General features: G+C 55.5%; 1 protein-coding gene across 3 annotated transcripts in view; it reads left to right on the top strand.

Moving 5' to 3' along the window:
- The window catches only part of Olfm1 (olfactomedin 1), a 33,808-nt gene extending 18,313 nt beyond the window's left edge, over positions 1-15,495 (top strand). For 2 of the 3 annotated variants that reach the window (XM_042681252.1, XM_042681250.1), the window contains exons 4-6: positions 1,184-1,403; positions 7,622-7,728; positions 13,880-15,495. In XM_042681252.1, the coding sequence (XP_042537186.1) occupies positions 1,184-1,403; positions 7,622-7,728; positions 13,880-14,554 (1,002 nt within the window). In that variant the 3' untranslated portion in view covers positions 14,555-15,495. Of the gene's footprint in view, positions 1-679; positions 1,008-1,183; positions 1,404-7,621; positions 7,729-13,879 lie in introns of those variants that run through there. The other variant, XM_042681253.1, reaches the window with a different exon arrangement.
- Positions 15,496-16,694: the final 1,199 nt, after the last annotated feature.

Genomic DNA, 16,694 nt, shown 5'->3' with positions numbered 1-16,694 from the left:
ATTATATATACATATGTACAGGTATGTATATATACCCCGACAGTTTGCTACGTCCACGCTGAGAGGTTGTAGGCCCTTTAATGAAGACACACGTATGTGCGTGACGATTAAGAATCTGGCCCAGATGTAAGCGATCAGGTCAAATCACACAGCCTGACTTGGCTGGAAATTGCTGGCGTGTTCTCTCTTGCTTCCTGTCTTTTTATGCTAATGTTTTCTTTGATGTGTTTCTGATGGGAAGCAAGAGCTAATCCTCCTTTAAAAGCCATGCAGTAGATAGTCGAGCTAATGAAGTTCTAAATCTGTATTATAAATAAAATAGTAGCAGGCCTGGGTCTGCCCAGGTAAGATGAACCAGTTGCACCTGTTCTGGCCAGGTGGACATTCTTGGTCCTTGGGGGTGACTCTCCCTGGCTGGCCAGAGCCACCCCCCCTTCCCCAAGCTGGGTACACTGCTCAGGAGTGTGGGTACAGCAGCATGAAGTCGCTCACCTGGTGAGCGCTGTCCACAGAGTTCCGGAGTCATGTTCAGCCTAGATAGGAGTCCTAGCAAAACTTGTGAGGGCATTCGAGTCAGGAGGAAAGCCATTGTGTTTCACTAGTGTTGAATTGTGATTTGTCTGTTTAAGGCAGGCTAGCGAGCTAGCGTTTCAACGGTCTTTCGTTTTCTTGCTTGCAGGGCTAACTTAAAAGCGTTTTTTCAATGCTGCAGAGACTGAAGAAGCAGCCAGTCCTATGTAACCATGAAAGAGCCAGAGAGCTTTTTGCACCATGCATTTTTACTATGATTATTTTCTAATCCTTAGCACCCTATCACTGAGGAGCCTTGAACCCAAGCGGGATCCTCCCATGCATGCGACTTTAGATGCATTTCACGAATAGTTTGAATCCTTGTCAATGCATTTTTTGAAAAAGAAAGAAAAAAAAAGAACTTTGTGTATGTGACTTTAAGCATGTAACTTTAAGATGTTGCATTCTAAACTGACAATAAAGACCTTTCCCAAATATGTTGGTGTGCTGAGGACTGTTTACTCTGCTCTCCTGACTCCTGTGGACCAGGATAAATGCGGATAACTGGAGTGGGATGTCCAGCCTGCCTCACATACGGAATAGCCAGGCTGAGGTAGGGTGTAACGAGTTCTTGCGTGCATCGCACTGAACCCAGCTTATTTTAACCTTGCAGGCAATTAAAGCGAAAATGGATGAACTTAGGCCTTTGATACCTGTGTTGGAGGAGTACAAGGCCGATGCCAAATTGGTATTGCAGTTTAAAGAGGAGGTCCAGAATCTGACGTCAGTCCTTAACGAGCTGCAAGAGGAAATTGGCGCCTATGACTACGATGAACTTCAGAGCAGAGTGTCCAATCTTGAAGAAAGGCTCCGTGCATGCATGCAAAAACTAGGTAGGCCCAGCACCCTGACGGCGTGGCACTGCCCTGCCCGCCCCAGAACATGCCCAGGGCAAGGAGTAGTGCTGAAGGGACAGCTCCCGCCTGGCCCTGGCCGGCTGGTGACTGCTGAATTAGGGCTCCCTGGCAGGCCCGCCCAGAAGGACAGCAACAGGAAGTGTAGACAGAACCCACCCGTGTGTCCACGCCCTGTGCCAGACCCCTCCGAGTGGCATATCTGGAAGGAAGCCAGGTGGTAGTAAATGCCAGATACCATCCAATGATTGTGTGTATGTGTGTGTGTGTGTGTGTGTGTGTGTGTGTGTGTGCAGGTGCGCACGCGCATGTATTTTTAAGACAGGTTCAGTAGGGCTAGGAACTACAATCCTCATTTAGGCTGAGGACAGGGCTGATGAACTTCCTTGCAATGGTGAATCATGAAAGCCTGGTAACCTGTGGTTACCAGGGAGGGGCCCTTGACCCTGGGAGCCAGTGACCTCTCTCTCAGAGTTCTTCTTCATCAGGCTCACCGGGCGGTGGCCTCCAAGTTCTCAGGCTTCCCTCCTGCTTTCTGATTAGTGACTAGCTAATCTGAACTTGCAAAATGCTGGGTCTGTTTTAGAGTTCCCGTTTTATATCCTCATCCTCACAAAGATGAGCCAGGCAGGCCTCCTCGCCCACTCTTAACACAATCCCGGTCATTTTCAGGTTGTACACGTTCTTTAGGGTTATGCTGGGGGAGTCTTGGGGTGATTTTGCCTTGTGAAGGATTTCTGAGGCTCCACCTCATGATGCAGCTTTCCTTTTCACCCAGGCCTCCCAGCCTGCCTCGTTAGGAGTTTAAACCTCCTGTGTCGTTCGTCGGAGAGTGTGGGGAAGTGGCGTTTGCCTGGCCTTCGCCAGGTGCTGGCAGACCCCGCGAGGGTTCACTTACGGGCTCCCGAGGAGGGCCCTGGGCTACACTGGGAGTTTGAGGTCTTCCCATCTTGGGAGGTGCCCTTGCTGTGTCCCTGAGTGAGGGTCTCTTGCATGATTTCTCAGTTCTGGGCCCTGTGGAGCCCAAGCCCCAGTATGGGAAGGGCTGCTGGCCTTAGATGCTCCAGTGAGCCAGACTTCAAATCTGGTCCCAGCCTATTCTTAGCACCTGGATGAGTTCACCTTATGGCGTAGGGTCTTGAGTCTTTCACACGGCTGCCCTTGGCTGCTGAAACCAGCAGCTTGGGGGTACAGAGAGACTAGCAAGGCCCTCAGAGCTGCGTGTGTGGCTTCCTCCCCCCTCCCCAGGGTACCTGGTCACTGCTCCTCTCAGAAGGGCTGTGACACGCACAGACAGACACCAGGATGAGAGTAGCTGCAGGTGGGTGCCATTCACACTCCGCTCTCAGTGGGTTCTTGCAGAGCCAACTGTGAGCACCGTGGTCTAGAGGTGGCAGTGCTGTGTGACTCGCATGGTAGTTACTATCTTGTCCGCTGCCTCTGTGTCTGTAACACAAGGGGCCAGGCAGTCCCTGGGGTCACTACGAGAATTCATAATGTTATTCATGTTGCCGGCTAACACTATTTGAGAGGTCGTGGTGGCAGGTAGCTTGGTAAACAGGTAGGTAGGCAGATCAGCTAGGTATGTAGTCAGTGGATGGATGGATAGATGAATGGATGGATGGATAGATGTAGATGAGTCAGTGGATAAGTGAATGGATAGATGGATGAGGAGATGGATGGATGAGTGAATGCCTGGATGGATGGATGGATAAACAGATAGATGGATGGCTGGTAAGTGGAAAGACAGATGATCAATAGATGATTGAGTGATTGACCAGTAGGTAGCCCTCCTTCTTCCCGGGCTTTTATTCAGCTCAGTAACTTAAGGATCCAATTAATATCCTGTATCTGCTTAATTTAGTCTTTGTTTTTAGCTTTGCACATAGGCTCCGTCTCAGGACTATTCTGTCAGCATGCCTCCTTGGTGACAGCTGCCCAAGCTTCAGCCTTCTGGCTGTCCCTAAGAGGTAGTGGCTGTTAGCTTCCCTCCCCTCGCCACAGTCCCCCCTCCCCCCCCAGTCCCCACTCCATCTCTGTAGCTGTGAGGCCTGACAAGGACTCCTGGCTGGTGAGGAGGGAAGTCTCTGTGAAGCTCTCAGTCTTAATTAGGTCTGTCCTGGCTGCCTCCTTCCTTCCAATCTATGTTGACCAGAGCACAGGCAGGCACTAGCAGCAGGACTGAGCTCTCTCCATGGAACTGCATGGCGTTTTTGTTTTTGTTTTTTTCTGGTGGCCTAGCCAGGAACTTGAATCTAAACTCTAGCCACCATGGTGGAACCCAGCCTCCTCCCTTCGAGAGGGATTTTCCAGCAGCCCCTGGAGCAAGTCTTGTGCCCTGACAAGGGAGGCAGTGCTGCCCAGCTGTGAGTCATCACCCCCTGAGCTGGGGCCTGGGCTGCAGTCAGATCCCAGGCTAACCTGAGCAAGGCCTGAAATCTCGGCCTCAGGCAAAGGCTGTGCCCCCCAGTCTCAGCTGGTCTGGATCACAAGAGGGGGAGGTGTGGGGAGGGTGTTGAGAGGGACAGTTGGAAGCCCCCAAACACCCAGGGTCAGCTGGGGATCTTTTGTTCCCATAAGGACATATCTTAGCCAATCCTGCTGGCTCTCCTCCTCCCAGCCAGGGCGGTGTGCACCAAGAGCTTCCCTTCCAGAGCAAGAAGCGACTAGAGGATTCAGAATGCCCCATCCCGCCCCGCCCGGGCACTTACCCCGGTGGATTGTGGGCCTGATCGGCCCTGGGTGCGGCTGCTCTCATCTCATCCCTTTGCTCCCAGCTCTCTCTACAAACTGTGGCCTAACCCTTTTGAGCTTGTGAGGTTAAAAGGAAAAGAGGCTGGAGGCAGGCCAGGCCTAGGAAGCCTGCTTCTGATACTCCAAACCCCCAGGTGGCTTGTACTCGGCTTCTCCCCTGGGACTGTCCAGGCTGCTCTGAGTGCCTTCCTCCAAATGTACAAGCGTCACAGGGTGTCATCCTGGGGCTTTTGGCTGCTGCAGCTCTCTGCTTGGCAGTCCCCGCCACCCTGAGACCCACCCCCTGCCTGGGCCCTGCCTTTCCCTGCTCAGTTTCTTCTGGGATGGAATCTGCAGGTACTTCCTGAGCCTCTAGTGCCAAAGTCCTGCCGGCCTCCCTCGCTTCCCGTCTCCCCTGCCCCCCTGTGCCTGTGTCCCAAACACACTGGGAAAAGGGCACTTTCCCGACCTGGATGTGCCAAGATTGTGCCAAGGCTCTGCCATGGCTTTTATAGATCCTGTCAGTTCCTCAGGTCTTGGCAGAGCCAGTCTGGATGGAGAACCAAAAATAACTCAATGACTCAAGAAGGGAGGGCAGCCTCCAGCCCCGTGGACTCCAGGAGGGCAGGGTACCTGCACTGGCTACACTTCCTGGCTGTCCTCAGCTAGGATTAGGAGGCTGGCTCCAAGGCCAACTGTGCGAGTGGGGGCCTGGTGCAGGAGGAGGAAGCCCTGGGCTGGCAGGCTGTGAGCCGAGACTCCAGGGCTCACAGTTAGCTTCCCAAGGTGGCCCATAGTACAGGGCGGGCAGGCCCCCTGGGAGGCCACGGGGCCTGAGCTTGAGAGCAAAGCCCCCTGTCTGTGAACTCTGAAGAAGCTGGCAGGCGTGTTGTGGAAGCTTCCATTGTGACCTCTCTGAGGGTACATGTCTTGCTCTCCCTATTTCTTCATGGCAGGAGTGAATGTGGGCAGCACCGGGATGGGGTGCATCCCGGGGAAGGGGCTCCCCCTGCTTCCCTCCTTGTCCCCAGTGCTCAGGAGGAGCTTCTGGGTGCTCCTCAACCCTCCCCCCCCCCCCTCCCGGACATCCTCGCTCCTCCATCCGTTAGTTTAGAGGAGCCAGGAAGAGCAACCCTCTTAGCCTGAAGCAGTGTGCCAGGAGGCCCACATAGACAACCTCAGGAAATCGGGGGACACCTGCCAGCTCAGGGTGGAGGGAATGGGGTTCAGGATGAGGAGGTCTTGAGGGCCCAAGCCTGGGTGGAGTCCTGGATGCGGAGAGGGAAGGCAGGGCTGGTGTTCCAGAGCGGGTGTGGTGCTGGCAGGGAAGGCTGGCCCAGGCCGACGTCCGAGCTGGGGTGAGCCCGCACCGCCGCCTCTGCTGCCCGCAGGTGATGAGCAGCACAGATGTCTGCTCTCCTTCCGTGGAAACAACCCGATCTGCAAGGGGCCTCCTGCCGGGTTAGGACAGCTTTAGCTCTAGCTTGAGTCGTGGAAGACTCAATACAAGACAGCCAGGCACACCATGTGCCCTTGGTCAGAAGAGCTACTGCCTTGGGTCTGCTTGGGTCTCCCACCATGACATCCTGCAAGGCCGCGGCTTCTCTGGCCCTCCCCTTCCAGGTTGCTCGTAGGATGGGTATGCAAACCCAGACATCCATCCACAGGAAGTCCACAGTGGGCCCAACGCCACCTTGGTTATCTCTGCATGGTAGGGAGGGACTGGGAGGAGAGCTGGTGGGGAAGTCGGCCCTGTTGAGCACCAGGTTCAGGGGGAGCTGCTGTCTCTCCATGGTCCAGCAAAGCAGGAAGGCTGAGGGTGAGTGGAGTCCAGCATGGACCCTCCTCCTCCTCCTTGGGTCTCCCTCCTCCCTCCGAGGGCCTTCCTCCTCCACAGGAAACCAGCCCCCACCCAAATCCCTCACAGGCACTGCCGTGAATAGTTGGTCCAGGACTCAGCCCATGAGATTTCCGAGAACGTATTTCTCATTCCCAGGCATCAACACTGGTTAACCTTGGCCATCACCCCCGCCTCCCCACCCCTGCTTTGCCCAGTCTCTTTCCAGACCAAAGTTTGTTCAGAGTGGGGCCTTGGGGTCAGCGGTGAGCCAGGCAGACCCTTTTCCCCGGCTGTGGGAGCACAGCCAGGCATCTCCCGCCAGCAGGGAGGGCTGCAAAGTGGGTCCTGGATGGAGGCACAAGAGTGGGGAACTGGGTTGGGAATCTGGGCTCCGCGCTGGGTTTGCATCTGCTTGCAACAGGCTCTTAATCCCACCAAGCCTCCCACTGCCCAGCGGCCCCCTCCCCACCAGCTATCCCAGCCATGCCGCGTGCTCAGCCCACTTCAGGTCTGGCGGGGAACACCTCGAGATGGCACTGAGGGAGCCAGACCACACCCTCCCCCAGCCTGGCTCGACCCTACAGCCCGTGCTGTAGGGATTATCCTGGCTTCCTTATGGTCCCCAGGTTAAGTCGCTGACAATCTTCCATAAGCACCGGATCTCTTCTGAACTTTGCAGACAGCTGTGTACATACGCTAATGCAGGCCCTTGAGGGGGGCCTGTGGACTTAGAAGGCCTGGAGGGAGATGGAAAAGGACATTAGTGGGTCCTTTTCCAGCTGCACCTACAGGTTAGGGACCCACTACTCCCCCCCCCCCCCCCCCACAGCGTGGCAGCATTTCACTCGACTAGGGGGCTGAGATGGGTGTGTTGTACAAGAGCTCTGTGGCTTGGGGTTGGGGCGGGTGTTTTTGAGTGGTGTGAAGCCCCACCCAGGACAAGCAAGCTGGATGCCCATGGGGCTGCAGGAGGATGGCAGGCTGGGCCAGGAGCTCTGGGCCACAGCCCGGATGAAGGAGTGTCCCTGAGCACGTCCCTTATAGTCTCCAGCCACCACTATAGGGTGGGAGCAGTGCCAAGGTCACGTGCTAAGGACCCCAGGGGCCTGGGGCCTGTAGGAGAGGAGAAAAGCCCACCAGCACCAGCCTTCCTCCTGGGCTGGCTACAAGAGTCAGTGGGCACGCAGGCACCCGAGGCTGCTGTGAAAGGAATCCAGCCTGGTCTTGTGTCTAGAGTGGAGCCTAAGATGCAGGCTGGGCCCATCTGATGCTTTATCTCCCATAGCCTCAACTATTGCTGTCCCATCTTCTAGAGGAGAAAATGGAGTCTTGCTTAGGCTGAGTTCCCTCCAGAGGGGCTGCTCTGGCCTCCTGTCCCCAGGCCTGCTCTTCAGAGACAGATGAGGCCCAAGGAGCTGGCACATACCTCCCTCACTTGCTTGGTTTAGAGGAAGGTGTGGCTTCTCTGTCTCCTGGGGCTGGCGTGGGGGCTGGAGAGCCAGGGCCCACATCTGTCTGTGGGTAGGAGGCAGCCACTTGGCTGCTGGCCATCTGGGTAGGGCCACGGAGGGATGGGCTAAGACCCCCAGTTTCCCAAGCTTGACCACTGTGCGCTCTGTTCCAGCCTGCGGCAAGTTGACCGGTATTAGTGACCCAGTGACCGTCAAGACCTCTGGCTCGAGGTTCGGGTCCTGGATGACAGACCCGCTGGCCCCAGAAGGTGACAACAGGGTAAGTGTTTCCTCCTCTTGTTCTGGGGGCCACTGGAGGCAGAGGCCAGGCAGGACCGGTCTCCATCCTCACCCCAATTCCACCGTGCCTGTACCCAGGCAGCTCACCAAGGGGCTTTGTCCTGGGAAGACTTTGGGTCCCTTTCTCCAGCCTCTGTGCTAACTCGAGACTCATGGGGAGCAGGGTGGGAGTCGGGGAGGGCACACCCACAGAGGGGGCAGTGGCAGCCTTAGGCATGGCTCTGCAAAGTGGCCCGGCTAGACTGGTGAGTCTAGCCCTTTCCTGTGCCCACCTCCCAGCTGTTCACATTGCTGCCTGAGCTTCAGGGAGAGAGCATCCATTAGGCCTTTCTTGTTTTAATGACATCTCATTTGTATTTCATTTGCCATTCCTTTCATGGCTGGTGTTCCTTTTTGATTTCAAGAAGAAGCCCTGTTCTTTTTTCCTAGGCATTTCACCCCTGGGCAGACCTCAGAAGTGGAGAGGGATTGGGTTACTTTCTCTTGCCTGGGCCCTGGGTTCTGAGCTCAGCCCCAGGGCTGGGAGCTTGGGGGAGCAGGGGGAGGTGCGTGGATGCCCAGGGCAGAGGCTGCTGCTTGTCTCTTGCTGGATGCATGCATGGATCAGCTCCTGGCTCAGAAGCTCTGGAACAGAGGAGGCAGGGAAGCTGTCTGCAGTTTGATCCGTGTCCTTTGGTACCACGTGACCCTGATCACCATGGCTGGAGTGACCTCCCAGGTGGGGTCTGGCATTTCTCCTCCTGCCTTTTCTTTCTGAAGTTTCAGAACAATCAGATGGTGAGCGCTCTCCGCTCCTCCTCTGTGAGGACTGAGGAATTCCAGGTCCTCGAAGCTCTGTCTGGGGAGTCTGTAGTGGAATGCCTGGCTGAGTTGCCTGTCCTGAAATTTCTGACCCTATTTTTTACCATGTAGGTGGGACATCAGAATAGTTGTCCTGTCCCAGAAACCAGAAGTGGTCCCTCCAAGGAGGTGGGCAGGAGATGGGCTAGACAGACCTCTAGGCTCTGTTGCAGTTGTGCAGACGCTGGTGGAGACCTCACTGCCTCACCCCATGGACGGGCACATGGCCGCTGAGCCTTGCCCCGAGTTGGCTGCCTGTGAGTTCTGGAAGACTGGCTGGCTGCACCTGGGCTACAGCTGTATTCTAGCATTTGTAGGAAAGGGCTAGTTCCATCGATGGCTGATGCTTGGAAGGTTCCTAACATTTTAATTAATTTGATTTAATGGGCTGTTGTTCCAACTGTTCTTTTATTCCACATCCCACCCGGAAAATGCACCTCTGCTAGGAGTGGGGAACACCTTCCCCCTGCAGATGCGGGCGATGATCATACTAATATGGAAATAAAGACCAGACAATGGCAACAGATGCTCGAAAAGCAGCTCAAAGGCACCGGGCACTGTTGTGTCTGCGTGGTGTCTGGGCTTGCTGAGCCAGTGCCCCAGCCTTTCCAAGCATTCCCTTCAAGCTCCCTCCAGCATCGGGTCCTCTGCCTTTCGGGGAGGATGAGAAGCCAGCTCCCAGCACCTGTGCGGAAAGACCTTGCCCTTCCCAGGGCTCCCTGGGAGGCGGGTCCCTGGCACCATTGAGAACAAGTCTGCGGCTGGCACAGGTGGCTGTGCCTTAACCTCCCTGGCTGAGCCTGCTGATGCTCCCAGAGCCCCTCCCCGCCTTCCCTCTGCAATCTTCCCCTCCCCATTGCACAGCTCAGGCCCACAATCCAGCTACAAATCCTTTCAGGCAGGGTGGGGATCTGATGAGAGTAGCGCTGTCCTTGGTGCTGTGGAGGAGGCTGCTGACTGATCGGGCCTGGGGCTGTGTGGCCTCTGCTCCCTGGTTGTGGGGGTCCAGTTAAGTGATCTTTTTTCCATATGCAGAGGACCCAGGACTCCCATTTGCTCTGCAGGCAGGACAAGGGTGGATCAGCAAGGCTGTCCTGAGGGTGCCCATGGTACTGTGGGTAATTAGACATCTATTTTCTGCTTTATGACTACATTGCCTGCTAGGACCGGAGGCTCTGGCAGCAGATGGAGGGGTGGGAAAGACCCGTAGGGGGACAGGCCTTCCTTTGTCAGGGGCTGGTGGAACAGGAGGAAAGGGCACTGTCAGGTGACTGCTCTGAGCCCTTCAGAGTCCACCCACTCCGCACAGCGGCCGGTCTCCCCTGGCCCGCTCTAAGCCCACCCACCCCGCACGGTGGCCGGCCGGTCTCCCCCGGCCTGTGAAGTGGCACATCCCCTGGTTCTACCACCAATCAGGACCAGTAATGTTTTGTTTTGTTTTGATCTTTTTCAATCTCCTGTCCAATGTTGATCACACATGCTCAGGAGATCAATAACTCTCCACAAGGGGGGGAGGGGGGATAAAGGCCTCAATGGTGGCTTCGGAGCCAGCTGCTGTCAAGGGCACGGTGACAGGGGTGGAGCCAAGAGGCAGGGAGAACACACGGGGGACCCCCATTGGAGTGCATGCTGAGGGCCGTGTGGGCCACACGTGTGCTGAGCCTAACAAGGTCCTCCTGGGATGCCTTTGCATCAGGCTTTTATCTGTCTGTTTTGAAGAACCAAGTGGATGTGCAGTCCTGTGCCCCGAGTCCCCCTGTGTGAGGCCCTGGGCAGAGGCCTGGCCCACATCACAAGTGTTAGAGGAAGGAAAGGCTTTGTGGGGCCTGGCTGAGCACCCCACCTGATGCACAAGACCCCTGTTTGGCTGTGTTCTACCCCAAAAGCCCCCAGGAGCCATGTCCCTACTCCTGAGGCTTGCAGCTACTCGTGGAGAGATCTCTACTGTGCAGAGACCACAGGCCCAGTTCACACTGGAAGGGGAGACACGTGACCCTCCTGCCACCCCATGTTCAAAGGGGGGGTTGGTGTAATTCCTAAAACATTGTCACTTTACCATCCACAGAGAGCTTAGCACAGTGCCAGAGCCTTCCAGATGCGTACTAGCATCCTAGGATGGAATTATCTAGAATGCATCAGGCTGTGCCGGTGTGCAGGGCCTGCAGCTCTACCAGCCTAGACACCCCACCGAATCTGCTCACTTCAGAAGCAAGGGCTCTCTGGGGAGCGGCTCTGTCTCCACTTCCCTTGCTCCTCCCCTTCAACTAACAGCTCCTTTTTGAGCATCTTCTCCGGCATCAGCCTTCTTGATGTGAGCAGTTCTCGCAGGAGGACGTATGACCGATGCCTGCCAAGCCCCAGGGAAGTGCAAACTAGGACCTAAGTTCCGAAGGAAAGCCTTTTAAATAGCATTGCTGGGCGCCTCCCCACGCTCCATCTGCAAGGCACCAGATGTGTTTTGTAAGGAAGTTCCGATTCACCGCAGGAACAGACACCGGCCCTGTCCTGGACCTCCTTGGTCCTCTTCACTGAAAATGGGGAAACTTGGTGCCCTCAGGAAGGACCATCACAGAGGCCTGGACTGCAGGCGGGACGTGGGGAGGCCTGCTTTTCCTTTGTGGGAGGCGGTGTTGTGTGCTGGTCCTCAGCGGACATGGCAAGCACATGTGGAAGGGAAGGGAGGGCTGGATCTGTTTTGTCTCCTCCGGCAGAGGACTTTGTGGGTGGGGTGGAGGATTGGGTAGGCTCATTCCAGTTCCCAGGAAAGGCCAGGGAGATGGACATGTGGTTGTACCCCCGGGCCCTATCAGCCTGTGCTGGGGTTGAGTCGTGTGTCCGTGCGCTGCTGCGGCCATCTGAGGAGGAAGGCTGGTTCCGGGGCCCCACCGCTGCGTCTGGGAGGCCTGGGCTCCAGCATGGGCTTATGAGCCCCCAGATCCTGGAGCTGGGCCATTCTTGGTCATCTGACTCCCACCCACCCTGTAGAGCTGCCTGGTGTGATGTCTGTGGCTATCGCTAAGGATTCCCTGCTGTTACAGTCCGGGATGGGGGTTGGGGGGTAGTGTGATCCCAAGCTGGGTACAGAGGCTTGGAAGTCACTCAGCCTAAGTGTGCATCTCCCAGTTACCTGTGTCCACTCGGTGACGGCCAGACGTTCTTAGTGAACTGGGGCAGAAGGAGGAGCCGGAGACAAGGGCCTGGGCGTGGGGTGGTGAGGTATTAGAAGATTGTCTGGAGACTCGCTTTCCCCTGTAGCGCACGCCTGGAGGTGGTACCTGCTTTGTGGGGCAAGGTAAGAGCAGACCTGGGGATCTGGGTGGAAATAACCCCAGTTGGGGTCACTACAGCCCAGAGAGGCCACAGTCACTGCCTGAGAGGAACTAAACGGGCAGGTGCTTATTTCCAAGTGGAAAAGCAGGTAGCAGCCAGCCGCTGCTGGCCGCTTGGCCCCCAAGGAGACGCCCTGGTCCTCTCTGAGCTTGAGGACTGAGAGTAGTGGTCTCCAGGAACACTGCACGGGTCTCTTTGTCACGAGGCCCTTCGGCTTCCGATTACACGGCTGGCATTGGCAAGAATGGCTTCTCCTCACCTGTCACAGGCTCATCTGGGGAGAGCGGGGGTGTTTACACCACGCAAATTGACAGGTTGCCTCCTGGCCACCTTCCCTGAGCCACAGCCAGCCCAGACCCCTGGGAACACTCAGCCCCTGCTACCTGAACTATGTTTTCAGAAGGCACTGTACCTTGTGTCTCATTGTGCATCGGTGGAAAAGAAGGTCATCCTTGGTGAATTGGTACACAAGTCAACTAGTTCTGTCATTACCCCCCCCCACACACACACACACCACCCCAGGAAGGAAGTATTGGACCCTTAGGGACCCATGGGATGAATCACTTGCCCTGGATGAATCCAGGGCCCCGTATTGGGGGCTGGAATGGAGACATACTGGGGGAAGGAGATGGGCTTCTTTTAGAGGTGGGCTTGGGAAAGCCGGGAGGATGATCTTTGGAGCCGAAGCAGGAAGGAAGTAGAGCTCTGTTCTTGAGACCAGCAGCCAGGCAGAGGGATTAGAGGTAGGGGCCGGACCACTTCCCAGCAACATCAAGGGAGTTCTGCGCCCCTCTAGCCCATGACCACGAGGGTGCGTCTGAAGGAGGAGAGAGATAATAGCCGCAAATGAGACCCAGTTCTTTTTTTTTTTTCTGTTTTTTTTTTTTTAATCTCATTAAAAACAAAAAAGCACATCTGCCTCTGAGTATCTGAATGGATGTCTCAGGAACAAGGTTATGTTTTTTTTTTTTTTTTTAAATTTTTATCGAATGTGTCATGCCAAGCCTGGGAGCAGAATCCTTAATCTCTCCTGAAGCTTCTAGAGCTCTTGATGGATAAAGCAGCTGTCTCACCGCCAGACAGATGCCCTGGGAGCAGCATTAGCTGCCAGATTTCCTCTGCTAACTGCCCTGCATTCTCATTTACTCCCATATTGGTTAGTGTTTGGTTCGAAGTCTAGACAGTTCTCAGGTTTACTGGCATTGAAGCAGGTGTCGGAAATCACCCTCTGTACCCCCAGACCCGGCCCAGCACTGCGTTTGTTATCTTGCTTGATTTGGACAGCCAGAGCCTTCTGGGAAGACCTCATATTTCTTTAAAAGCCACTTTCCCTGGATTAGATCTGACCCCAGGTGACCACACTCCCAGCATCCCGAAGGCAGACGTGATGACTCAGTTCCCCTCGGTGCGGCCTGGTGGGGTGCAGAGGCTGCCTGCCCTGTGTTTCCCCCTAGCCTTTCCCTGTGACCTTGAGAATCCATTGACCCTGCAGATGGAAACTACCTGGTGTGTGAGCATCTGTGCCCTGCCCAGCCCTGTCATTCCAGCCTTGAGTCCTCTGTAGGACTCAAGGCCCTCAGGCCCTCAGCCAGAATAGAGTAAACAAATGCAAGTGCCAGCCTATATCCTTTCTCTGATAGGAGAATAGTCCTGTCCCTTCTGAACAAGGCCTCCTGGATCTGGAGGGAAGATGGGATAATCTCTAGCCTTTGTGTGTGTGGATGACAGTTTGGTGTCTCAGCTTTGTGCTTGGTCCGGCCTGGCATCTCAGTCCTGACCTCTGCCTCCCAAGTGTCAGGGATGGCAGGAGTATACCACTGCACCAGCTTCAACCCCTTCTCTTGTAGATGCTCAGTGGGGGCTGGATTCCACACACCCCCTGCCCGTGGAAGCCCCACCAGCCCTCTGCCTCCCACCTCTCCCCACTCTGGGAGCACTGACCAGGCACGCTCTCTCCACAGGTCTGGTACATGGACGGTTACCACAACAACCGCTTTGTCCGAGAGTACAGGTCCATGGTGGACTTCATGAACACAGACAACTTCACCTCCCACCGCCTCCCGCACCCCTGGTCGGGCACAGGGCAGGTGGTCTACAACGGCTCCATCTACTTCAACAAGTTCCAGAGCCACATCATCATCAGATTCGACCTGAGAACCGAGACGATTCTCAAGACGCGCAGCCTGGACTATGCGGGCTACAACAACATGTACCACTATGCGTGGGGCGGCCACTCGGACATCGACCTCATGGTGGATGAGAACGGGCTGTGGGCCGTCTACGCCACCAACCAGAACGCCGGGAACATCGTCATCAGCAAGCTGGACCCCGTCTCGCTGCAGATCCTGCAGACCTGGAACACCAGCTACCCCAAGCGCAGTGCCGGCGAGGCCTTCATCATCTGCGGGACCCTCTATGTCACCAATGGCTACTCGGGGGGCACCAAGGTCCACTACGCCTACCAGACCAACGCCTCCACCTACGAGTACATCGACATCCCCTTCCAGAACAAGTACTCCCACATCTCCATGCTAGACTACAACCCCAAGGACCGCGCGCTGTATGCGTGGAACAATGGACACCAGACCCTCTACAACGTCACCCTCTTCCATGTCATCCGCTCGGATGAGTTGTAGCTCCTCCTGTCCCCACGCCTAGGGTCCGAGTCCTCCCCTGCTGAGGACCACCCCCTCCTGTGAACCAGCTACCAAAATCATACTACGAAGACTAACGATGACTAATGTTGAGAAATCATCAACACCGACTCTGACACCCAGGGGTAGCGTTACCTCTGCCTTCCTCCCGCTGGTAGCCGGAAGACCATAGATTGCAGAAGAAACCCCTGTACTTGCAGCTGGAACTGCAGTCCCCAATCCCCCTGGTTCTCTCCACCCGTTCCCCTTACCCTCCAGTTCCTCTCTGGTCAAATACCATACTAAAGAAATAAGGCAACGACTGTTGGCCACTTTCACCCAAGAACAACCCACTGTTAGGATCGCATGGACATTTCTTTAGGTCGTGGTTGGCACCGATAGTTGCAATGGCCTGAGAGCACCCGCACCCGGGCGGGCAGTGCTCAGGGACAGGTTGGTTTAACCCACACGCCATCCCAACTGCCATTGTTGTCTCTTAGATTAACTGTGCTGAGATCCCTGGTAGCTCCTGGACCCATGTCTAGTATTTCCTGAAACAATGGTGGGCGTGCGTAGAGTGATTGCTGTAGCACGTTGTTTGGACTTTGTACCCTGTAGCCGTGTTGTGCAATGTGCGTCTGTTATTCTTGAGGTGGTAACTCCATGTGTTCAGTTTATGCAACGAATGCTGTAATGCAATGCTGTAGTTTGGATTCATACGTGGATGGTTTTTGTTTCTAAAAAGTAAAAAAAAATAAAAATTAAAAAAAATCAGTGTTCACCCTTATAGAGACATAGTCAAGTCTGTGTGGATAATAATTGAGGGACTTCTCCTTGTTAAATTATCTGACTTGTGCATCCGTGGATGGGAAGGGCTTGGGAAACGTTTATTTCCAATGGAAGGAAATTCATGAGGGCAATTGTGTGTGGAAAGGTCCTTTTTTTTTAATTTAAAGAAAAAAAGAGGGAAAGTTTGTACTCTCCAGTTATCTAAGGAACAATAAAAGCATTAGGAGCTGTTTTGGCTTCACTTGTCATTTCTGGGGGTTTCTAAGGTGATGGAGTGTTCCAGATCCTCACGCATGCATTCTGGGGGAGGGCGGGTAGTGGTCCTGTTCCATCCCAGAGTTGGAACTGAGCATTAGTTTGCCTCCTCCTTGGGTGAATCTGAGGTGCCTTCCAGGCTTGGGGGCTCACCCTCCACTCCTGCACCCCATCCATCTCCTCCCAAGGCTCAGTGAGGAACTGGGCTCACCACCCACCTTCGATGGGCCTGATGTGGTAGGTGGCTGCCAGACAATATCAGGGCAGGCAAACTATCCTGTAGCTCTCTCACTGAAGAGCTGGGCAGCTCTCCCCGGAGCCCCAGAGATCCTGAAACGTGACAGTATCTGAGGAATCCCAAGGGACCCCCCACGTCTAAGCAGGCTGAGGGCTCCTGTAGACATGCCACAGATCAATGACTGGAGACTTGCAGGAACATACAGGGGGTTCACACCAGCCAGAGAGGACACACCATGAAATCACTCTCCTATCCCATACCGAACCCAAAGGGTGCCCAAACTGGGTTCCATGGGCTGGCGGGGGTGTGGGAGCTCTCCCACTCACCCCCCTCCACTACTGTCAGCCGCCTCTCCTCAGCGGGGCAGATAGCAGGGCAGTAGGGAGGGCCACATGAACCAGCCAGTGGGCAAACCGACCTCCTGGGAAAGCAGCCAGCACCCAGGCACCCCGGCAGGGCATTGGTAGCCCGAGAAGCGGAGTGCTTGGACATCCGTGCTGACCAGTGTGTGCTGTGGAGTCGAGGACTGCTAAGGACAGACCGTATCGCTTCCCAGGCCCACATGGCAGCCGGCTGGGGGAGGGCAGCGGTGGGCATGTGGGGCCTTGTCCAGCTTGGCCGCAGCAGGTGTCTTTGTCATCTGACCCTGGACCGGGCAACCATGCACAGGATGAAGGTGGAGAGCTCTGGAGGCGAGAACTCGGCCAGTCACTCATGGGACCCCAGGGTTTCTTCCTCAGAGGTTGAGTGGCAGGTGGCCATGAGCAGCTCAGGCTGCCACACAGAGTGTGGTGCCCACTCTCACCCCTCCCAGTCCTGTTTCCTACGGGCTCACCAGACAGAGCCCTCATTACCTCCCCC

The sequence above is a fragment of the Dipodomys spectabilis genome, unplaced genomic scaffold, assembly GCF_019054845.1.
Source record: "Dipodomys spectabilis isolate Male_0828 unplaced genomic scaffold, ASM1905484v1 ptg000067l, whole genome shotgun sequence".
Taxonomy (NCBI): domain Eukaryota; kingdom Metazoa; phylum Chordata; class Mammalia; order Rodentia; family Heteromyidae; genus Dipodomys; species Dipodomys spectabilis.
The sequence above is the reverse complement of the archived record's forward strand: the minus strand, read 5'-3'. Positions and strand labels throughout refer to the sequence as shown.